At 39.4% G+C, this 24,027-nt stretch overlaps 1 protein-coding gene across 2 annotated transcripts; it reads left to right on the forward strand.

The window, feature by feature from the left end:
* Nucleotides 1-7,661: 7,661 nt before the first annotated feature.
* On the forward strand, nt 7,662-23,455 carry C1QTNF8 (C1q and TNF related 8). 2 transcript variants are annotated; one of them, XM_007499283.3, is made up of 4 exons: nt 7,663-8,044; nt 10,730-10,838; nt 19,754-19,978; nt 20,917-23,455. In XM_007499283.3, exons 3-4 carry the CDS (start codon nt 19,762-19,764, stop codon nt 21,462-21,464), a joined length of 765 nt encoding a protein of 254 aa, XP_007499345.1. In that variant the 5' UTR covers nt 7,663-8,044; nt 10,730-10,838; nt 19,754-19,761; the 3' UTR covers nt 21,465-23,455. The 2 variants fall into 2 exon arrangements, with proteins under 2 accessions (XP_001373831.3, XP_007499345.1); XM_001373794.5 differs by lacking the exon at nt 10,730-10,838 and having other exon boundaries at nt 7,662-8,044.
* The last annotated feature ends 572 nt before the right edge of the window (nt 23,456-24,027 follow it).

Genomic DNA, 24,027 nt, shown 5'->3' on the forward strand with positions numbered 1-24,027 from the left:
GAACTTTGTTATGGTTTTTTTTTTCTAATTCAGTAAAAAATTTCTTGGTTAGATTGATGGGTATGGCACTAAATAAATAAATAAGTTTGAGTAGGATTGTCATTTTTAGTATGTTAGCTCATCCTACCCATGAGCTAATTCATGTTTTTAAAAACATGAGCAATTCATGTTTTTTCAATTATTTAGATCTAGTTTTAATTGTGCAGAAAGTGTTTTGTAATTGTGTTCAAATACTTCTTGTGTTTGTCTTGGCAGATAGATTCCTAAGTATTTTATATTTTCAAGGATGATTTTAAATGGAATTTCTCTTTCTAACACTTGCTACTGAAATGGGTTGGAGCTATATATAAATGCTGATGATTTATGTGGGTTTATTTTGTATCCTGCAACTTTTCTGAAGTTGTTGATTATTTCAACTAGCTTTTTAGTTAATTCTGTAGGATTCTTTAAGTAGACCATCATATCATCTGCAGAGTGATAGATTGGTCTCCTCATTACCTATTTTAATACTTTCAATTTCTTTTTCTTCTTTGATTGCTACAGCTAATGTTTCTAGTACAATGTTAAATAATAGAATTGATAATGGGCATTCTTTTTTCACACCTGATCTTATTGGGAAAGCTTCTAGTTTATCCCCATTGCAGATGATACTTGCTGATGGTTTTAGATAGATACTGTTTATTATTCTTATGAAAGGCCCTCCTATTCCTATATTTTCTAGTATTTTCAATAGGAACGAGTATTGTATTTTGTCAAATGCTTTTTCTGCATCTATTGAGATAATCATGTGTTTTTTGATGTTTTGCTTGTTGATATGGTCAATTATGAGAATGGTTTTCCTAAAATTGAACCATCCTTGTATTCCTGGTATAAATCCCACGTGATCATCCCTTGTGATCACTTTTTGTATTAGTCTTTTTGCTAGTATTCATTTAAGATTTTTGCATCTATGTTCATTAAGGAGATTGGTCTATAGTTTTCTTTCTCTGTTTTTGACCTGCCTGGTTTTGGAATCAGTACCATATTTGTGTCACAAAAGGAATTTGGTAGAACTCCTTCTTTGCTTATTATGAGAATTTCTTTTAATACGGTGTCTAGACACTTTTTTAAAAATTTTGGAATACTCTTTCAGATGTTCCAGTGATTCCTAGATTCTCTCCTAGGTCTCTTTCCCAAGTGTGACATTTTTCCAGTAAGGTATTTTAGATTTTCTTTGATTTTTTTCATTTTTAAAAATTTGCCTTACTGTTTTCTGATATTTTATCGTTTCATTCACTTTTCTTTATATAATTCTAATTTTTGGATGATATTTTCTTCTTTAGAATTTTGCATTACCTTTTCCATTTGGCTAATACTATTATTTAAAGAATTGTTTTCTTCAGTTTTTTTTTAATTCAATTAAATATAAATTTTTAAAATTTATTTACTTTTCATTTTTGTCTCCATTTCTATTTGGTCCATTCTATTCCTTAGAAAATTGTTTTCTTCAAGATATTTTTGTGCTTCACTTTCCTTCTGGCCTATTCTAGTTTTGGGGGAGTTAATTTCTTCAATAAAAATTTTCCCCCCTGCTGTTGAGTTTTTTTTGTCAATTCTCTTATAATTTGGTTTTTTAACATCTATTCATGTTCTTCCAGGGCTTCTTTTGAGGCCTGAAATCCTTTCACACTTTCCTTTGAGGATGACATGTTTCCTTTTTAACATTTTTGTCCTCACATTTTGGTCTTCCCCGAAACTGAAGTAGCTTTTTAAGGTCAGAGTAGTTTGGACTTTTTTTTGTGTTCTTTTTTTCTAGTTGTATCCCTCCCCCTCCCCCACCTTCATTACCTTAGCTATCCTTTGAAGTTCTTCTCTGTTCCTACGGTAGAGGACAAACTTCTCCTGAGTTTGTAGAGTATTTTTCTATAGCTTTTGGAGTAGGACTGGTTACCCTTGTTCCTCACAGTATGCCTGTCAAGGAGGTGGTCTAGCTAACTTGCTCTGGGAAGGTTTGTAGCCATTTTGTCCATCTCTATTCAGCACCCCATGCTACCAGTTGTTTCATGGGCTTGGCAGGTCCCTGCTCTCCTGTTTCTCTACTCCGGGCTCTACTACCTCAAGCACTCTGCTGCCAAGTGGGAGTGAGTAAGTTGCTGTGGCTTCAGTTCTACTTCTCTGCTCCCTTGCAGCCCTAGGGCCCTGCTACTAGGTAGGAATGAGAAGGATCTTGAAGTTCCAGTCTGCCACCCCCCACCCCTGCCCCCATACTCTGTTGTGGTCTCAGAGCACTGCTGCCATATAAGAGTTTGTATGTTTCCCCCTTTTCTGCTTTCTATGCTTCTGAGGAGTTCCTTGGGCTGGGTTCAGTTCCTATTCTACACCTCTTTTGCCTCTGGTGGAGTTGCCTCATGTTGGGTTGCTCTGAATTCTCACAGATACTGTGCTGCCTGGGACTGCTCTCTTCTCTTATCCCAGTGAGATGTGTTCCTTTAGCTTTCCTTTGTTTTGAGGTAATTTATTTCTCTGTGTGTGTGTGTGTGTGTGTGTGTGATTGGAGGAGCATAGCATCCTTTACTCTGCCATCTTAGCTCCCAGAATGCCTGTGCCACTTTATAAATACTAAGTCACTGCTTATATGAAAATGATTATTATCATAATTATCATTATTGGCATTATTATTATAATTATAAGTGAAAATAGCACCACCTCCCCAATAATTTTATTATAAGCAAGAAGTAATTAGCCTAGGGGAGAAACTTTCTTGGAAAAGCATCCTTTTCCTGGGAGAAAAAAATCTTATGCTTAAAACCAAAACAGCCCACCTGTGCAAACAGTCCTCTCAGTCATCTACTGTAACTCTGATGATTATTCAGGGAAATGAGGTTTCTTGGGATTTGTATGAAGCCAGAGTATTTGAAGGAGGGAGGAGAAGATCACTGCCTTGTGCTGGTTACTATAACAGTCCTTTGCCTGGAGTGATGCAGTAGAAAGAACAGAAATCTAAGGATCTAGGTTCCCACTGGCTTTGTCATTTACTCCCCTTGTTACCTTATTAAAACAAGTTATTAAATATCTCTAAACCTCTTTCCTTATCTACAAATTGATGAAAAGGAGGTTAGATTAAATGACTTCCAAAGTTCCTTCCAGGGTTGAATCTAAACACCTCCAACTTAAGAGACTGATGACTAAAATTGTTAACTAGTTTTGCTGTTCTGTTAACTAGAAGTTTCAGTTTTACCATCTGTAAAATTGTGGGTTTAGACTAACTTATCTCCCTCAAGCCTTCCAAATTCTGACATTCTATTGTTTATGTGTGAAGGCAGTTTCCAACTGTGAACTGAAGATTAGGTTGTTATTAAGTTAAATTAATAACATGTCATAGTTAGGAAATGATTCAGAGTGTAAAAATTCTGTATATACAGGAAAGTCACAATTTGATTGGGTACTTTAGTGAGAACAAGATTTTCTAAAGAAAAAGATGTTTTGTGTTTTGTTGTGATTAATATAAATAAATGAGTGGTTGGCATGAAATTCATCTTTATGTAGCAGGATTTGAGAATCTTAATACTGCTTTATAATCACCACTATCTTCTAAAATTTCTAAATAGCTTCTGTGGATAGTGAGGCTATTCAGGAAAATGGACGAGATAAGGGCTTGGGTTGGAATGAGATAGATAAATGTTTTCCTAAAAGCAATCCTCTGCCCTAAGGCTATTATTATCATCCATTTTCATCCTTTCTCCCTCTTTATTCACTCTCTTTTTCTCCCATTCCCTTTCTTAAGTACAAGGAATAATAAACTCTGAAGTGACCTTAACACTTTTCTAATTCAAATACCATTGTTGATAAATGGAAAAATTGAGGTCCTGATTGAGGAAGTTTGTTAGCAACAGGCATATATGAGAATCAAGTATCTATGGTGATCCATTGCCCTATTAGCTAAGTCATCAGCCTCTGAAGCTGGAGAATATGGCTTCAAGAACCATCTGGGTCACACTATAATTAAATCCAAGGGGGAATTGGTTTCTGAAAAAGAATTGTTAGTAACTAGAGGTGATGGGGTGCAGAAGCAATTACTTCATTGTAGAATGTATTATAAATAAGAGAGAAGGCTGGGGATAATCTGCTTTTTATCTTTTTTGCAAAATGTTTTTTAGTCTCTTGTCCATATCTTTTGCCTAGGAGTATTTAAATTATTACAATATTATTATTACTATTAAAAACCCTCAAGCATTAAGGAACCCATGGCAGGAAATACAGAATCAGAATTAAGATCAAGGACAGGACTTGAACCTACCTAGGTCTTCCTGGTTCCAAGACCAGATTTCAATTTTCTTTTTCATATATCCTATGGTAAACTCATCAGAAGGCAAAATTAGTATCCAGAAATTTCCTATAACACTGGAATGGATGAACCTTTGAAGTCTAAACTCCTTGCTCACATCTTACAGAAAAGGAAACTGGGGTCCAGACAACTTACTTGGCTAAGGGAACAGACAGAAAGTAAGCTGAATATTCTTTTTTTTAATATATTTTATTTGATCATTTCTAAGCATTATTCGTTAAAGACATAGATCATTTTCTTTTCCTCCCCCCACCCCCCATAGCCGACGCGTGAGTCCACTGGGCATTACATGTTTTCTTGATTTGAACCCATTGCTTTGTTGATAATATTTGCATTAGAGTGTTCATTTAGAGTCTCTCCTCTGTCATGTCCCCTCAACCGCTGTATTCAGGCAGTTGCTTTTCCTCGGTGTTTCCACTCCCATAGTTTATCCTTTGCTTATGAATAGTGTTTTTTTTCTCCTAGATCCCTGCAAATTGTTCAAGGACATTACACCGCCATTAATGGAGAAGTCCATTATGTTCGATTATACCACAGTGTATTAGTCTCTGTGTACAATGTTCTCCTGGTTCTGCTCCTCTCGCTCTGCATCACTTCCTGGAGGTTGTTCCAGTCTCCATGGAACTCCTCCACTTTATTATTCCTTTTAGCACAATAGTATTCCATCACCAACATATACCACAGTTTGTTCAGCCATTCCCCAATTGATGGGCATCCCCTCGTTTTCCAGTTTTTGGGCCACCACAAAGAGCGCAGCTATGAATATTTTTGTACAAGTCTTTTTGTCCATTATCTCTTTGGGGTACAAACCCAGCAGTGCTATGGCTGGATCAAAGGGTAGATATTCTTTTGTGGCCCTTTGAGCATAGTTCCAAATTTAAGCTGAATATTCTTGAATTAGGTGCAAGTCCTTTGACTGTAATCACTTATCCTGCTACATAATGCTGCTTCTCAAAAGAGAAGTCTCATGGAGGACAAGAACAGTTGCCAATTATGTGAAGGATTCTCATGTGAAAGGAGAATTAGACTTGCTATTTTTTGCCACAGTGGACCAGAAACCAGAATCAGAAGCAATGGGAAGAAGTTGCAGGGAAGTAGTTTTAGCCTTGATATAAGGAAAAAAAAATTTTCCCAATAATTACTACTATCCAAAAATAAAATGGGCTTGTCTAAGACAGAGTGATTAGTCTCAGTGGGCATCCCACAAGAAAGCCTTGATGAACACTCCTCAGGGACCTCATAGAGGAAATTCTGAGTCAAATGTAAATTGGTCTCAGTTACCTAAGAGTTCCCTTCCTTCTTAGAATCTGAAATCTGGAAATTCTTCCAAGTGACCTGACCAAAGTTCTATACTGAGTTAAGAGCAAAGCTAGAATTAGGATTCAGATTGTCAATTTCCTACTGGAGTTTTGATAATGACCTTACTATACTGGTGTACTGAGAACAACCAGATCTGACTCCCCCAAAATATATGCAAAATATAATTTTAAGCTTCATCTTATATTACTAAAGTTTTATCCATTACCAAACAATCAACAAAATGATCAATCAAGTCCTGATTTATAGTGTTTGCCAATTTCTGAGGTATAATCATAATTTAAAATTTAAATTTGTTTGTTATATTAAAATACTTAGTTAACTGCCTACCTCCTCTTCCCCATTAGATAAGGCATCATTTGACAAAAAGATATATGTTTATATAAAACTATGTCTTATTATTTCTGTCTATCAGTTCTTTCTCTGAGGTGGACATACATAAGGAAAATTTAACAATGGGCTCTCGTGCGGCTCTCTACCTGTCTCTAGCACACTCCTATCCAATTGCCTCTCTACTCTCTGCTCTCTACCCAATCTGTTCACCTGGAACCTTTGAAACTCTATCCTCAGGGTTACTAAGCCCTGAAAAAAGGAAAAGATAAGACCTTTGGACCTAGCAATTGGTACCAAGTCACCCTTACCACTAGTCCTGCTCCAATCTTTTCATTCTGTTCTAACAATTAAACTCTTGCTTTGACTGTGATAGTTTATCCGCTAACCCATCTGGTTGCTTTGGGGTCTTGTTTTTAAATCCTTAATATACAACTACATGCCCTTATCTTATTCCTGACAATCTTATTAGTTCCTAGAGCTTTACCGTGTACCTTGGCCCAGGAATGACTATGATACCCACTACAAAAATGATACTTTTCTCCATGCCAGTCATTTGAACTGGAGCCTAAATGGCACAATGCCAGAATCCCCTTACATCATGCCTCTCTCCCTGTTACTGTAACTTGCATTTGAGGCAATAGATGGTGGCACCAAACCCTACAACTTTTTCACCATCTGATCTACCTAAATTAAGTTGCCAAATACCCTAGCTTCTCTAATGAAATTATTACCTTATAACTTAAGGTTAGGGTAGGTAGGTGGCAAAATGGATAGGGTGCTGGGCCTAGAATCAGGAAGACCTGAGTTCAAATGTGATCTCAGACAGGTACTAGCTTTATAATCCTGGATGAGTCACTTAATCCTGTTTGCCTCGGTTTCTTCATCTGAAAAATGACCTAGAAAAGGAAATGGCAAAACAAGTCCAGTAGCTCTACCAGGAAAATCCCAAAGGGGGTCACAAAGATTCAGATATGACTGAAAATAACTAAACAATAGTCTAAGGTTATAGTCTTTCCCACTGACTTTCCTTGTCTCAATAAGTCTAGCATCTGGGTCCTGGTCTAGTCTGACCTACAACAGCTAAACCTTGAATCTGACCCTCTTTATATTACCCTTCAGCCTTCTCACACTTTCTTCTCATCCTCTCACCTTTTTCCATCGCAACTTATTTTTCAGCCTGCAGTCATATTTTCTAGGTCAAAGGTAACAAACCCATAACCAAAAGGTTATATGCAACCCACAACATTTCTCCAAGTGGCTGAACCAGATTAAAATGCAACTGGGAAATATTAAACAAAATGAACAAAAACATCATAAAACAGATATTATCTTTTAAAATTAACGTGGGGCCCTCGAGGATCTTTATGGTCCCCATTTCTATATTTGAGTTTGATACCACTAGTCTACATGATCTCTAACCTCTGGTCCATTGGGAATAAAAGCTCCAGCCTCAAAGGTTGAGCCTGAGAAAAACTATAGTTTTCATGAGACTAAAAGGCCTCTGGTTTTGGCAAGATATTCTGGTTTCCAAAGGGTAAGAGCTGTCTGAGGCCAGAGTGATGCTCCACCCACCTACCCCCCCTTTCCACTTTTGCTTTTTAAAATATCTGGGAATCCTCAGTAAGCTCCCAGCTAAGATACAGACACCACAAAACTGCCCAAAGCCAGCAAATTGTTTCCATATGTCTCTTGACATTTGACCAGGACGTTTCAGCTTTTTCACATCCTGGAGGGGAGGCTATCCTTAATGAAGAAATGGTGGTGCAAGTTTGAGGACCCCAAGGGAAAGGGGGAGGAACTGTGCACAAGTCTCAGGCTGAGTGGAATGGAATGCAATTAAATTGCCACCGACACCCAATACACATGGAGGCTTGTAATCTGCCTGCCCCGTGGATGCTGAGTTTGAAGAAAAAGTTGGGCCAATTTTAAATGTTACATTTGGACACCACCAGGGAACGCAGCAGCAGAAGTAGGAGCCACAGGGGGAAGTAGAGGGTGGAATAAACAGGCTCTTTCATACTATGAAGCCGGACGGCTAGCAGCAAGGAGCCTGAGCCCTCACTGAGTAAGGTAAAGGGATGGGAAGGGCTGACCAGGATCAGTCTGTGGGATGCAAGGTGCCCAGAAGCTCATTGAAGTCTTTCTCATTTGCTCATTTGAACCTGGGGCCTACAGGGTCAGGCCTTGGCTATCTATTTGCACTTGGTCCAGGGTGGGGCCAGAAAAGAGTTATTCATTTTTTTCTAGAAGTGGGTTTGATAGCTAAGTCCATAGCTAAGTCCCATGTGCATTCCTTTTTTTATTTGTGGTGCACACAAAATGAGAATGGACCAATTATTCTCTTTCATTTGGGTACAACGGCTGAGGAACACAATTTCCGGGGTGTTATTCCCTAATCCTAGGTAGCGCACATTTAGAGGAGACTCAGTTCCTCAGATTCCTGACTCCCAGGTCAAGTGTGATTGACATGGCATTCCAGGAAAGGGGAAGGGTTTTGTTTGAAATAGCTAGGCTGGAATGCATAGTTGGAAAAGTACATGTGTGGGAAGGTTTCTTGCCCCACTAGGAATAGGTGCTGATCAAGAGAAATTCCTTCAAATATGAGTATATGGGTAACTTTGAGCCAACAGGAAGAAACTGGCAAAATGTGTCCTCTTTCTTGGTCCCCAGAAACGTTTTTCTCTACTCTGACAGATGTCATGGCAATGGGACCACTATGCCAGAAGCTAGACCAAGGGAGACTATAACTTACTTAAATCTATTTTCCCAACATAGAAGTACATCAATGGGTATTGGGGTGTTTGGGGAATCGGCTATTTTTCTCTGCTCTTTCCTCCTTTTCTGGGCTGTCTTAGTACTGAACAGAAACTGAGAAAGTCCAAAGGGCATCTGATTCACCCATGAATCATCCAACCCTGCTGCAATATGCCCGGTAAGGCAGAAAGAGGGAGTCTGGACTCTATCTCTAGCTGCTCTGGCCTGCCTGGCAGTTCTGGAACTCCAGCACTCTCATGGAGAGACTGACTCATGTTAGCAAGTGGCAAGTGAAATGGTAGTTTTTTTAGAATGGCCATCCAGAACACATAAGGTCTCCTCCAAATCATGACAGAGAGTTTCCTGGCAATCAAGGACAACTTTGACTGTCAATACATGCTGGGGGCAGGTGGGGAGGGGGAGGAGATTACAAAAAGAGATACAGAGGCTTCTGGGGCTACAGGGCAGGCAGGAAAGACAATAGAAAGCTCTCCTACTATGGGCTGTCATTATTGATTCACATAAAAATATGCCATCCATCTGCCAATGTGAAGATGATGCTGATAACCTCAGAGAAGAAAAATAAAGGCTTTCCATTGGTGATGGAGCAGTGGAAATTGTCAGCATTCTCTTGCCTGATTGCCCTTATGACCAAAGGCACACATTTATGACATAGTTCATTAGCATTTGGAGGAGAAGATGTACAACTGGGGTCCACTTTAGAGAATATTCCGGGATTGCGATAAAATCTTAGAATGAGAAGGGCCCTCAATAGTCACTTAGTCTAACCTATATCTGAAAAAGGATGGATCCTCTCTACAACATTCCAACAGTCTTTCATCCTTTTGTTTGAATGCCTCCAAATGAAAAATCTTACTAACTCCCAAGACAACCCCTTGCGCTTTTAGATAATTCTGTTTGGAGGCAGCATAGTGTAGTACAAAAAAACCATGAATTTGAAATCAGAAAATGTAGGATCAAATCCCAGTCCTAACATTAACTTGTGATATGACTTCAGGCAAGTAATTTGACCTCTCCAGACCTCAATATCCTTATCTATAACAGAAAGAAGCTGGATTAGCTAATTCCTTCCAACTCAGGCATTCTGTAATTTTCCTAGTCTCGCCCAAGATTTTTTGGTTGTTTCATCAAACTGTGACTCACAAGTTTACAGTAAAACCAATAACTAGATCTTCTTGTTATTTTGCCATTTCTTCCCCATCCTGTACTTACTTAGCTAATTTTTGAGCCCAAGTATAAGATTTTACATTATCAGTATTAAATTCCAGCTTTTTTGAATATATCCTTTCTCTCTAGTTTACTGAGATCTTATGAAATGTTACTTATATCATCAAGTGTGTTATCCATCTCGCCCAGATTGGTATCACCTTTACATCTGACAAGCATGATATTTATGCTTTTACCCATATCATAGAACAAGGGCTAAGGACAGATCTCTTGGGCATCCTTCTAGAGACTGACTTCCAGCTTGATATAATCCTCTGAATAACCAGTCCTGACTCTTCCTAACTGTTCTATTGTACAAAGATAAGGACCACCCTCAAATTCCTTTTTGTTATGAGAGAGGAACGTGGATGCTACTTTAGCATCATGCTGGTTTACTACACTAGCTCACTTACCTTTGCAGCTTCCTACAATTCCCAGGTGGGGGAGCCAGAAACAAGTAGGGTTTCTCCTTTCACAAGTTGGGTCAGACCAGGGTTATTGCTGGAGGATAAAAGACCTGTCCAGTACTATTTTTGGATTGGTTCAAGTATTAGAAATTCTAGGGGGAAACTGTTGTGTGGCATTTGCTATTTGGAAGGTGGAGGGGATTTCATGACCAAAGATTACAAAATTGCCCCCTGAATAAGGTCTTTCTCTCCACTGGTGGGATTTTAGATAGAATACATTGTTGAAATTATCTTGCAAAGATATGGGTGGAGGTAACACTATCTGTAGCATGCTCTAAGTAATTTGTGTATCCTTTATGCTTTAAAGGTTTAAGGCACTTAAGCGACTGAAGTTGTCTTGGGTAAAAGCCAGACTCTCTCTGTCCCCTGGCTTCCTGCCTGCTCCAAGGAGCCTCAGATTGATCTTAAAAGCTAAGGTAAGGGCTGAGGTGTCTATGAAGACCACCTGAATGAGGTTTTCAGTTTTGAGGATCTAAGGAGCTCTCAGGATTTCTTCCATCTGGATATTGAAGAAATTTTTGCTCTCCTTTCCCTCAGTTATGACTACTAAGGACTAAAAACCCAGGCTGGTCATCTAGTAGTGACAGGAATATTTTGGTCTTCAAGGGTTATAAAAATACCACAGTTCTTTGCACTGATCTGGCTACATTTGGAGTCTAGTTCTAGATACCACAATTTAAAAAGATAATAAAATTAACAATCAAGAAATAGAAAGAGATTCAGAGATCATCTATCCTGTCAATCAGTTATTCAACAAGTAGCTATTATTAAGACCCTACTATTATTAAGATACTAGGTTTTATATAAGTACAAAGAATGAAATAATTCTTGATGGGAGTTTGTGTTTTAATGAGGGAGACTATACATATAATATAAACATTAAGTGAATATATAAATATTCATATATTTATAATATATAACATTTACATATAATATTTAACATATTTAAATATATTGTATGTGTACATGTTGAGGCTGAGAAATTTGTCCAAGACATTACAGGCTGTGTCAGAAATAGAAGTAGAATCCAAGATATTTGGCTCTACAGTCAGTGCTCTTTTCCCTGTATTAAGGTACAAGACAAACTGTAGTAGAGCTAGAAAAAGATAAGCAGAGTAGAGAGGGAACTGGAAATCCCGGTATTCAAGGCTTAGTTGAAGAAATTGGGTATGCTTACAAAAGATGTACAAGTCTCCCTCATCCAGTCACAGGAGAGAAAAATAGCCATTGGAGTAAGGAGGGGGAGCATAATGACAATGTGAAAATGTCTAAAGTACTATCATGAGGAAGAGGGAAATAGGGTCTACATTCATTGTTCATCCCAAGAGGAGAGAACCAGGAGAAATACCTGAAAACTATTGTTATCTTTTAGTTGTTTGCATCATATCTTTGTGACCCATATTTAGAGTTTTCTTGGCCAAGACAATGGAATGGTTTGCCATTTCCTTCTCCAGCTCATTTTATAGATGAAGAAACTAAGGTAACCAAGGTTAAGTGACTTGTTTAGAATCACATGGCTAGTATCTAGTATCTGAGATCAGATTTGAACCTGGGAAGATGAGTCTTCTTGAATCCAGACCCAACACTCTATCCATTGCTCCATCAAATGGAAGTTTTATTTTTGGCATTTAGTTGATTAGTCAAATAGGACTTTTTGTGACACCCATTTTGGGGTTTTCTTGGCAAAGGTACTGGAGTGGTTTATCACATTTTATCAATCAGGAACCGAGGTAAACTGGGTTAAGTGACTTTACCAAGATCAAACAGCTAGGTGGGGTCAGAGGTCAAGTTTGAACTCAGGTCCTTCTGACTCCAGGGCCAGAGCTATATCCATTGCACTACTTAACTGCCAAAAAGGGGAGTTACAGGGTGGCAAATTTCTGTTTAATATAAGAAACAACCAAAATGGAAATTTGTCCCACAGTAGACTAAGTGCCCAAATTCAGACCCATCACTGGAAGTCTTCAAGATGGGACTGGGTGACCACTGGTCAGGGCTGTTGCAAAAAAGATTACCTTCTCAGGTGCTGCTTGGTTGGATTGCTTCTGTGGTCCCATCACTGAGATTCTATGAATCTATGACTCAGGCCATTACACAGGTGGCTTTATCTCTGCCCAGCCAGGCAGAACTGCCCTGAACTTCATCCTGGAGTCTGTGCCCCGACAGTGGCGCCATGCTGCAGAGCATGGCAAACACTCTCTGTGTCTCTGGACAGAATGAAGAATTACTTCCTGTCCTTCCCCACTGGCCCCATCCCTAGAGGCATTCTGGAGCACAGTTAGACTGGCAAACAAACTTCCCAGCCACACCCTGCTCTAGCAGACTGGCTGCAGGCAGTAAGTGTTGAAGGATAACAGCATATTGCTCCAGGCTCTTTAAATCTTTCAAAACATTTTTATTTCTATTGCCTCTGATGACCCTCAAAACTTGCAATAATCCTATGGGATAGATAAGGCAGACATCATTCATTCATTTGGCATTTATTAAATGCCTTTCTAACCCCAGGTACAGTGCTTAGTACTGGGGATAGAGATGAAATGAAAATCATAAAAATTTCAAGCTGAAAGAAACCCTAGAAATCATCTAACCTTATCATTTTACAGATGGGAAAACTGAGGCTGAGGCAGGAAAAGAACTGGTTCAGGTGATGGAGAGGAAAGAACACTAGGTTTAGAGACAGAGAAGTGAGAAAAGCTTGATTTGATTCCTGATTCTGCCCTTTCCTAACTGTGGGAGCCTGAACAAGTCATTTAACCAATTGGGGCCTCAGTGCCTTTTCTCTAAAATAGGGGGGTGGTTGGACTTGATGACCTTTAGAGGTCCCTTAAAGATATCTTTAAATCTATAATCAAAGGATTTAGTGAATTATTAGCAGAATTGCTGTAGAAATCAGGACTTTCATTGAACAATATCCTGTGCCGCAGTTCCTTTACATTCAGCTGCTGGGGTTTTTGCACTTCTCAAAATACTAGTGATCTCCAGCTTTTCTGCTGAGGCTAAAAACACTGGCAGGCAAATCTTCTCCCCTCTTCCCTGTCCACTTGGGAGTCTCTCCCTTCATATTGCAAGAAAAACAACCCATGTAGACTCACATGAAAAAGGAAAAAAATCCTCCTTTGGTCAGTATGTGACAACTATATATGTATATATATATATATATATATACATATATATGTACTTGTGTGTATTTCTGAATCTCAGGAGGAAAAAAGGTATTGAGGTAGAGAAAGAGTTGCAGATGGGAGAGTTAGATCAGAGCAGTTGCCTTTCCTCTATGCCCCTCAACCCCTACCAAATCTGCTGTTACTGAACAGTTTCTAAAGAATACACTGATTTCAGTGGACAGATTTCCTGCTGGTTCCAGGCTGCAGAGGTCCCACTATCTTTTGTTTCTTTTTTCTGTTTGCTTAAATGTGGTCTTTTAAAGAGGAATTCTATCTCTATTGTCCAGATCCCAGCTAGACTCTGTTAATCACTGGAGGTGTGTGTGGGGGGGGGGGGTGGGGGGGGGAGTAGTTTTCTATTACATCCAGCAAAAGACCATCATAATCTTGAGCCACTACTTTTGCCCACTCTCTGAATCTGGTTTCTCTGTCTCTTTTCCATCTCACTCCTAAATTCCCCCACCAAGTCCCTGACTTAAAAGATTTTCTTTTAAATCTTCATGTAGAGCCCATGAAGGGCAGCAAAATTCATTGAAGAGAATATTGATTTAGAATTGGAAAACCTGAGCTTGTGTGACCCTATAGAAACTTGAATGTCTTTGAGTCTCTCCTCATCTCCAAAATGAAGGGGCTGGAATGGGTTGGATTCCAAGTTCCTTCTAGTTATAAATCTACTTTATAATAAGAAAAGGAGGAACATGTTGATTTCAATTCAACATAAGGAAAACCACATTGACAATGTGTGCTATGCCAAAATGAAATGGGTTGTGTGCAATAGAGGGTAAGGGGAGGGAAGGAAGGAGAACCAAATCAATAAAAGTGTTTTCATAAACAAAAGTTGGGTAACCTCTTGTCAGGGATGTTAAAAATAACATCAACATCATTTTTTTTCCAAATTGTGAGTTTCTGAGTGGACATGAGAAGACTTAAAAAAAAAAGTAGCTGTCTAAGTTGCTTAAATACAATCAGCTAAAAATGATCAGAATATCTATTTAATAAGAGGTTATCCCTGTCCCCCACCCCAAACAAACAGACATGAAGCTAAAAATATCATGAGAGGGACTGAGTTTCTGATTAACTAGACAACTACTACAGGTTTGTCTTTCTTTCCCTGAACTAACTTTCCCACAGTCACACAGCTAATGAGTAGCTGAGACTAGACTTTAGCCCACGATGAAAAGGATAAAAATAGAAGAGGAAAAAGAATAGTAGAGGAAGAGGACAGTGTCAAGATAAGCCAACCTGTGAAAAGTGAGGACTCTAATAAAGAGGGGGGACCTGATTTAAAGAACTCAGATGGAACAACTTTGAGTAGGATTCCTCTATAATTGATGGATTTGTTTTCAGTACCTTGGAGACCTTATCCAATTCTGCCATTCTGTGATGTTAAGAGAGCTTTCATTGGCCTGTCAAAGATCATCCCTACTTTCCCCTGAATTGGTCAAGAAAGTGTTAAAGACATTACCTCCATTTAGTAAGTCTGGCTCAGCTGAAGCAGACAGATTGATGAGTTTTAAGTCTCCGGTATGGATCCTTTCCTGAGCAGAAATGAATTGTGCCCTTGTCTGACCCAGCCAAAGTCAAGTGGTGCTCCTAAGACAGAAAAATATTTGACCAAGGACTGGGCTGGGCATAGCCCCAGGAGACTGGGTCTTAGAACAGAGTATCCAGGGTCTCAAGCCACAGCTATTCCTACTCTTCCCTTAGGAAGAGCAGCCAGAAAGGGGAAGGCTTCTCCCTAGGTCTCCAAACAGCTCTCTCATTCCCAACCTTGAAGATAGTACAGGATTTGCTACTGAGAAAGAAAAACAAACATTACAGAGCTGTCTTGGGCGTCACAATCTTGGGGTCTATACTGGAAACAAATGTGTTTCTATGCCTGCTGAATTTCCATTATATTTGGGGCTGTGCAAACAGAGCACTACTCTGTTGGATGATGCCTAATGGTCAAGTGAGTTTCAAAGGAAGATTCACAACCTCTGTGCTTGTTTTCTACCTTTATTCCTCTCTGTACATATATAGAGGTTAGTTAGTGGGTAGAATTAAGTGGTTAAATGAATGAGGCAAGAAGTGGATGAGACAAGAACCCTACACACCCCTCTTGGGTTTCTAGTAGCAATGATGGACTGCTCTGAGCTTTCCCTATTCTCTCAGTGAGTCCTTTGGTAACCAAAGGTAGATGCTTTCCTAAACTAAGATCATGAGCCCAGTCAATCTGTTGGGTTCCTTCTGGATTGCAGATTTAGAGCAAAAAGAAACTTAAAGCTCCCATCCAGGTTCTGCCATTTAATATCTATCTCCCCTTGGCTAAATCACTTAACCCATCAGGGCCTTAGTCTCTCAGATGTAAAATAAAAGGTTTGGACTAGATGACCTTTTTTCTAGCTGTACCACACTAATCAGGAAAGGATATGGAAGGTCTTGCTAAATTATGAAGAACTCAAAAGGTGTGAATGATTGTTTTTCAGAGAAGTAATCTAGTGGGAATGGGAAAAGACCTGGTTTACCATCTGTGTGACCTTAAGCAACTCACCTAACCCCTCGAATCTCAAATTTCCACATGAGTTTTCTGAAGTTATATGGTCCAAATTATTTCCCTCCTCCCCCCTCCCAGAGCTGGCAAGTAATTCATTCTGGGTTATACATGTATTATCATGCAAAACATATTTACATATTATTCATTTTCTGCAAGCTTATTTCTGACAAGAGTCTGTAACTAGGGTAGGGAAAATAGAGATTTACCCTAGGACAAAAAATTTAAAGGATACCAACTATACTTCTGAGGAACCACTTCTTCCCCTCCATGGACATTCCTGAGTCCTCTGGCTTCTCCTGCCTACTCCAGAGTGACTAGTCCTTCAGGAGCATAAATATCTCAAGATATCCTTCTTCATGCTTTTTTCTCCAGGGAGGTCACACCCCAGTTTATCCCAGACTATCACCCCAAAGATATATATATATATATATATATATATATATATATATATATATATATATATATATATATAGTGCTTTTCCCAGGAGCAAAAATTGCTAGTTATGGCTCTACCTCTGAATCTGACACTTACTAGCCACCTGATCGTGGACAATTCACCTCCTTCTTTGAGCCTAAGATTGATTATTCATCTATAAAATGGTACTAAAAACTAATACCTGTCCTGTAGACTAACAGGGTTCTTCTGAAACAAATGAAGAAATGGGAATGAAAGAATTTTAGCAGTTTTAGTATGAGGGACTGTTATCATCATCATCATCATTGTTATTGTTGTTATTAGCAGTAATCATAAATCATACTGAAATAAATGAGTCCCAACTGAGAAAACCACATTCCCATTGCTAATAGCTGAGCCATGTGGTATGGAAAATTAATCTCTTAAAGGCACCCAAGAGAGTGGCCCAATGCAAGATAAGATCTCATTTCATTCCCAGAACTAGGGGTTATATTAATCCTTCATGTTGAACATTCAATAATGCTTTCTTCTGAACTCCTAAGGCAAGACAAAAGAACCTCCAAGGAGAAATATATAATAAACACATAATAATCACTCTTCTTATAGTCATTTGTTGGAATTGAATAGGGGACAATGAGGACTGAGAAAAGATGCTTTTGAAAGTAATAGTGATACATCCCAGAAACTAAAGATGCAATCTCTGAGACTGATTATTTTATACTCTTTATTTTTTATAAGATTATTGAAATCTGGCACTGTATCTGATTTAAACATAAGCTTAGCTGTGATTGGGGAATTTTATAAAATGATATGGAAGGGAGGGAGGAAGGAAGGAAGGAAGGAAGGAAGGAAGGAAGGAAGGAAGGAAGGAAGGAAGGAAGGAAGGAAGGAAGGAAGGAAGGAAGGAAGGAAGGAAGGAAGGAAGGAAGGAAGGAAGGAAGAAAGGGAGGGAGGAAGGGAGGGAGGGAGGGAGGAAGGGAGGAAGGGAGGAAGGGAGGAAGGAAGGAAGAGAGGAAGGAAGGAAGGAAGGAAGGGAGGAAGGAAGGAAGGAAGGAAGGGAGGAAGGAAGGAAGGAAGGAAGGAAGGGAGGAAGGAAGGAAGGAAAGAAGGAAGGAAGAAAGGAAGGAAGATAAATGCAATAAGACCTTTAGAATAAATCTCATCATTGTTCTTCATATGTCTACTAGACCGAAGTGCCAAATCCTTTAGGAAATAAGACTCATAAGCAGCTATGGGGCACAGTGAATAGAGAACCAAGCCCAGAGAACCAAAGAAATGGGAGGTATTATGCTCAAAACTGGCCTCAGACACTCCCTAGCTGTGTGATCCTGGGCAAGTCACTTAACCTTGTTTGGCTGGCCTTTGGGTAGAGTTGTTACTATGCCAGAAAGTAATGAACCAGGGAGAAGTGTTCTGCCCTAAGTCCCAAGCTTCACACTGGTTTGATTCCAGGTCAGCCTAGACATTGAGGTAGTAGTACTTAGCTTTGAAGTGAAAAACAAGAGGCTGTCCAGGGACACTGTCATCTCCTTAACCTACAAGTAATGCCTGATTTCTTAGGTAGAGAAATCAGGGCTTTATCTTTATTGCCTGTGTTCTCTCATATTCCAATTCCATTGTTTAAATTTTAAGGTCCTCTAATGACTGATCCCTTCCCCCAACATGTTCCATCATTATGTCAAATCAGCAGACTCATTGAACTTTCCATGAGAAGTCCAGTGTTGAAGGTAAAGAGTACTCCTTAATGTTCAGAATACCTGAATCCAATTCTTGGTGTTCCCAACAAATTGCTAATCAAGTGTCTGTCTACACTGGTAAAGGAAATTTCCCTTCCAGGAGTTTCTTATAATAATAAAATAACAGTTTGGTTCCAAACATATTGTTTAGTAGGTGCAATGCGCTGTGCCCCTTAGGAGGTAAATAAAGCAATACCATCCCCTGTAGCACTTGGCAGGCTTAGCTGATTCATGTACACAGATAAAAGAAACTCAGAAGCCTAGGCTATGCCTGCTCAGTTTGATAGAATGGAATATATCATAGTAATTGACTGAACTGAGAACTCATTTTGAGGTACTGAGATCAATAAAGGAGAAGATGGGAATCTGACTTGGCTGGGAAGGACAAGTAAAAATTAGATTCACTATAGAGGAAAAGGGAATTTCAAAGACTTTTGGCAGCTCACTATTAACTTCAGGATAAAATATAAGCTCTGTAGCCTGGCATTCAAGGACTTACCCAGTCTGACTCCAATCTCTATTTCTAGTCTTTTGGTGGTGGTGGTGGTAATGTGGCAGTTGTCAGAAATCTAGCTCTGACCTCCCTGAGCTATTAAGAAGTTGTGATTTAACCAGTTTCACAAAACCAGCTTGTATCAGAAGAAGAACTTGAATTCATTTCCTCCTTATTCTGAAGTTGACCCTCTATCCACTATGTCAGGCTGCCTTTCTCTGGCTGTAGCTCAATTTCACTTAATTTCTATGACCATATTAATAACTTGCAAAAATAATAACTTAATAATTTTCATTCATCTCCAACAAGAAATAATGGATTGGGCTAGAGAAGAAGCCTGGGAATCCTGCCTATCACATAGACTACTTGAATGACCTTAAAAAAAAGTCACTGCATCTTCCTTGTCCTCAGTTTTCTCATATGCAAAATGAGGGACTTGGTCCAAATGGCCACCAGGCCCTTCCAGCTTAATATGATGTTAAGAATGGAAGAGGAAGATGAGTGAAGCTCATCACTCCATCCTCTGATTTCCCACAGTCCTTACCATGATCAAGGGTGAAAGCTAGAAATGACCTTAATGACCAACTTTTTTAGTTCTTCATTTTACTGATGAAGAAAGTGAGATCAAGATAGGGCAGGTCCACAATGCTTTGCTTTGATGTACTCCCCCAACGGGAATTAGATTCTCAGAGGTGAAAGGGACTTCATATGAAGTAAGGAGAAAGTCATTGCTTTTCCAGTGGGGCTCTTTTCATTTGTATCCCTAGCAGATTGTAATGAGGGCAAAGGGTAGTTCTTTGTATTCCCAACAGAGTCTGTATAACACTGGGAAAAGGGAAAATGCATTTTGATAAATTGATTAATGATTCCACATATGTACACATAATCTCTCTGAGGCTATCCAAGAGGCAAACAAAGTTATGATGGAGTATTAAGGACACAACAAATTTGTTACCCAATTTGGTGACACTCATGCTTTCATTCCAGGAGCTGAGATGGGAGCCTTCCTCTTTATGCTGTCAGTTTTGGTATTACTTGCTGGGGCCTGGCCAGATCTGGGACAATCCAAGCAGAGTGCCCAGAAGTGTGTACGATGCTGTAGCCCTGCAGGATCCCCTGGTGCTGTCCCTGCACCTTCCAACAGGATGAGTAACTATCCCTCATGGGTGATGCCCCGGCTTCAACCTACCATTGACATTACCATCCTTAAAGGTTAGTTTGTGCTTCCCACCCCACACTCCCGAAAAGGAGACACTCAAAGACCTTACCCAGTAGGTAGGGAGAACTTAGATTATTTTTATACCAACAGATAGCCCCCAGAGTTTAACTTTTCTATTACTCAAACCAAATAACCTTAAGGATTGGTCTTTGGGTTTTTTTTTAAAGAAAACATAATTTTAATCATATAACTTGCCTCAAAAATCCAGTATTGGTGCAATGGAAAGACTGCTAGACCAGGATCACCAGAGTTGTGTCAGGAGACCTAAGTTGGGATCTTAGCTCCATAATATACTAACTGTGAGCTTAGGCAGGTCACTTCATTTCTAGCTGCCTTGATTTCTTTACCTATAAAATGAGGCAATGGGGCTAATGGTAATTGTACTATCTACTTCACATGGTTATAAGAAAAGATCTCCATAAATTTCAAAGAACTGCAGAATATGATCTGTTATTATTATTATTATTAACATTTCTATTCTTCTTTACCTGTAAAGAGCACTCAGAGCCCTCCAAGTCCAGAAGCATAAGTAGGTCACATTGCTGCAGACCCTTACTAATATAAGGCTCTAGAAAGGAAGTAGAGGACTGGGGAAGAGTAAGAAAAGCATAAAGGGTGGAAAAATACTAAATTAGGAGAGCAAAGACAGAGGCTCTAATCTAGGAATTACCACTAGTTTATGGCATGATCTTAAACAATCCCTTCCTCTTACTAAATTTGTTGTTCTTCTACAAAATGAGGGAGAGTAGAAATAGCTTGGAATTATAGAGGACCTATGTGCTAGTGCCAGATCTACCTGTATGGGCTAGAACAGGTCACTTACTTTCTATAAGTCTCAATTTTCCCAACTGTAAAATAAAAGGGTTGGCCTGGGAAACCTCCAAGGTCTGTTTTAGCTCTGACATCCTATGTTGATTTATTTGGACTGCAGGAGAGAAAGGTGAATCAGGAGAGAAAGGTCAATCTGGAGTGAGTGGGAAGGAGGGGATACCAGGCCAGCGGGGATACAGAGGACGGAAAGGCCAGAAGGGACAAATTGGCCTGCCAGGGAACTCCTGCAAGCATGTCTATGAAGCCTTCTCTGTGGGTCGGAAAAAGGTTCTCCACAGCTCTGACTACTTCCAAGATGTCACGTTCGACACAGAGTTTGTGAATCTCTACAAGCATTTTAACATGTTCACGGGCCGGTTTTCCTGCTATGTAGCTGGCATCTACTTTTTCAACCTGAATGTGCATACCTGGAATTTCAAGGAGACCTATCTTCACCTGATGAGGAATGACCAGGAGGCAGCCATCCTGTACACCCAGCCCAGTGACCGGAGTATTATGCAGAGTCAAAGCCTCATGCTGGACCTGGAGGAGGGAGACGAGGTCTGGGTACGGATGTTCAAGAGAGAACGAGAGAATGCTATCTACAGCGAGGAGTCTGACATCTACATCACCTTCAATGGCCACCTGATTAAACCTGCTGAGGATTAGCTGCCCCTTCCCCAGTTACCCCAAGGCCCAAAGTCAGGAAGACGTGGATCCCGTACCAAGTGCAGAGTGTGGTAGGATATTATCTGGGAAACAGCTCAGTCAAGTGGATCATCAGTCCCATGTCTAGAAATGTTATCTGGAATTCTGGAGCCCATATGGATAGAGGAGCCAAAGGGAGAATCCATTCCATATCCAGGTTATCTGATTAGGTAGCCAGACTGGAGGGTGGGAGGAGGGTCCATCCATTGTCTATTCCCCATAGTGTAAATGTAGGACTGGGATAGATTTCTACCTCACAGGTAACTGGCCCAGGAAATTTTATATATGTGTATGTACATGTATATGTATATATATATATATACACATACAATCATTGCATACATGCACATAGACATATATGAGAGACTTCATTTTCAAGGAACTTGTTCACTTAAAATCTGACAAGAGCAAGGTTTAATTTCATGTGGAATATTTTCCCTTTAAATATATCATAAGGGCCAAGAGATGGGAAAAATATATATCTAGTTGGGTTTGGACTATATTTTCAATTCAGCAAACATTAAGCAGCTATTATTCTCATATTACAGAAAAGGAAACTGAGGTTCAAAGAGAAAGAGGAATTTACTCAAATTCATGTGGCCTTTAAATGACAGGGCTGAGGCTAGGACTCAGTACTCCTGGTTCTCAAGTCCTGTTCATTTCATTCCACCATTCTACCTAGCAGTTCAGTCAAAAGTGGAAGGAACCTTGAGAGGAAGGACCATCAGATTGCCTGATTCTTAGTGTTGAACTGTATGACCCTGAAGGACACTACCTTAAAAGACTTTGTGGGTGGCCAAAATAGTACTCTCTTCCATTTACTGATTAAGAAACTAAGGTCCAAACAGATTTGATAATTTGCCAGTTATCATGCAGCTAGTAAGTAATGGAGGAGAGTCCAGAAGCCAAGCTGCTACCTACTACTTCAGTGTTTCATGGGTTTTTTTTTTCCCTCCATTATATAACCAAATTAATGATCAAGGTCTGAGTGAACACCAGTTTTGTGCACAACACTACAGTCTCTGACCTTCAAGAACTTGTAGTCAAATTGAGGAGACTGGGCATTTAAAAAAATAGAGAGAGCACCATGGTGGTCATAGTGAGCCCACCAGATTTGGAGTCAGAATCCTGTAAGCCAGATCTGCCACTAAATGGCTATTCAACCTTAGGTTAGTCCCTTTAAATCAATCAATCAATTAATCAATCAATAAATAAATATTTATAAGCACCTACTATGTGCCAGGAACTATACTAAATGCTGGACCCTGTGGGTCTCAGCTTTTTCTTCAAAATTAATATATAATTATAGATAATTTCTAGAGACCTTTCCAGTTCTAAAATTATATAGTTCTTCTCTATTTCCAGAGTGGTTTCCTTTAAACGAACCCTTGTCTGTCTATCATCCTGAGCACCTCACTATCCCTAGAATGTACCTTGTACATTTCCCTTTCATACTTCCCATACAAAATCTTTTCCCTACCAAACAAACAAACACACAAACAAGCAAAACCAAAACACTTCCTTCTCTTTTCCAATAATCCAAATCCATCTTTCCTTCAAGGTCCAGCCCAAGTCATAATTTCTTCAGAATGATGTTTCCTTTTTAGCCTCTTGTGGGAGAGAGGAGAAGAAGAGGGATGGTGCTTTTCTAATCAATTATACAAACACTGTCAACATCAAGTTTGCAACAATGGCCTTGTGTTAAAACTTAACTTTCCTGGCCAGGAGTCTCATTCTCCCTGGTCAGACTATCAGCTCCTCCAGATCAGGTCTCCTTTTCCAGTTGTCAGTCTCCTCTGCGGTGTAGCTGGGCTCAGACCTCAGCACTTGGTAACTGATGGATCCAGTTGAATTGGTGCTCTGTTCTCTATTGGATGGTTCCTCTTATTCACTGTTATTCTCTAACTGTATAATCAATCACTTGAGGATTATAATAAACGGTGCTACTTAAAGTGTCTTTGTGTTGGTCATTGGGAATCATCTTCAACTTAATGAATTCATTAGGAAGGAATGTGAATCTCCTCAGGATGGGCAACTGCTACATTAGATTTTACTTTCTTCTTTCTAGATTTATTAGCTCAGAATTATGAAACCATTAGTCTTAATTAATTCTTTTCTTTAAACCTCCTAAACTTCCATCTTGAACCAATATTGAGTATTGGTTCCAAGGCAGAAGAGTGGCAAGAGCTAAGCAACAAGGGTGAAATGACTCACCTATACAGCTAAGAAATATCTAAGGCCTGATTTGAACCCAGGACCTCCCATTTGTAGACCTGGCTTTCAATCCACTGAGCCACCTAGCTGCCCCCATCAAGTAACTCTTGAGTAATAAATCCAGCCTGATGTTCTCCGTACACCTTGCATTATAACAAAAATAGATAATATGTAAAGCATTTTAACATTTGTAAAATATCTTACCCATAGTACTCTAAGTTGGTTGCCCTTACAATCCTGTATAGTAGGGAAAGGAAGGGAAAACTAAATTATAAAGCATCTAACTATGTGGCAGACACAGTACTAAATA

The sequence above is a fragment of the Monodelphis domestica genome, chromosome 7 (genome assembly GCF_027887165.1).
Source record: "Monodelphis domestica isolate mMonDom1 chromosome 7, mMonDom1.pri, whole genome shotgun sequence".
NCBI classification, from domain to species: Eukaryota; Metazoa; Chordata; class Mammalia; order Didelphimorphia; family Didelphidae; genus Monodelphis; species Monodelphis domestica.

Coding starts and splice junctions, on each gene's coding strand:
- C1QTNF8 (XM_001373794.5), top strand. CDS start 19,762: ATGGGAGCCTTCCTCTTTATGCTGTCAGTTTTGGTATTACTTGCTGGG. Junction 19,979..20,916: donor TGACATTACCATCCTTAAAG/GTTAGTTTGTGC, acceptor TTTGGACTGCAG/GAGAGAAAGGTGAATCAGGA.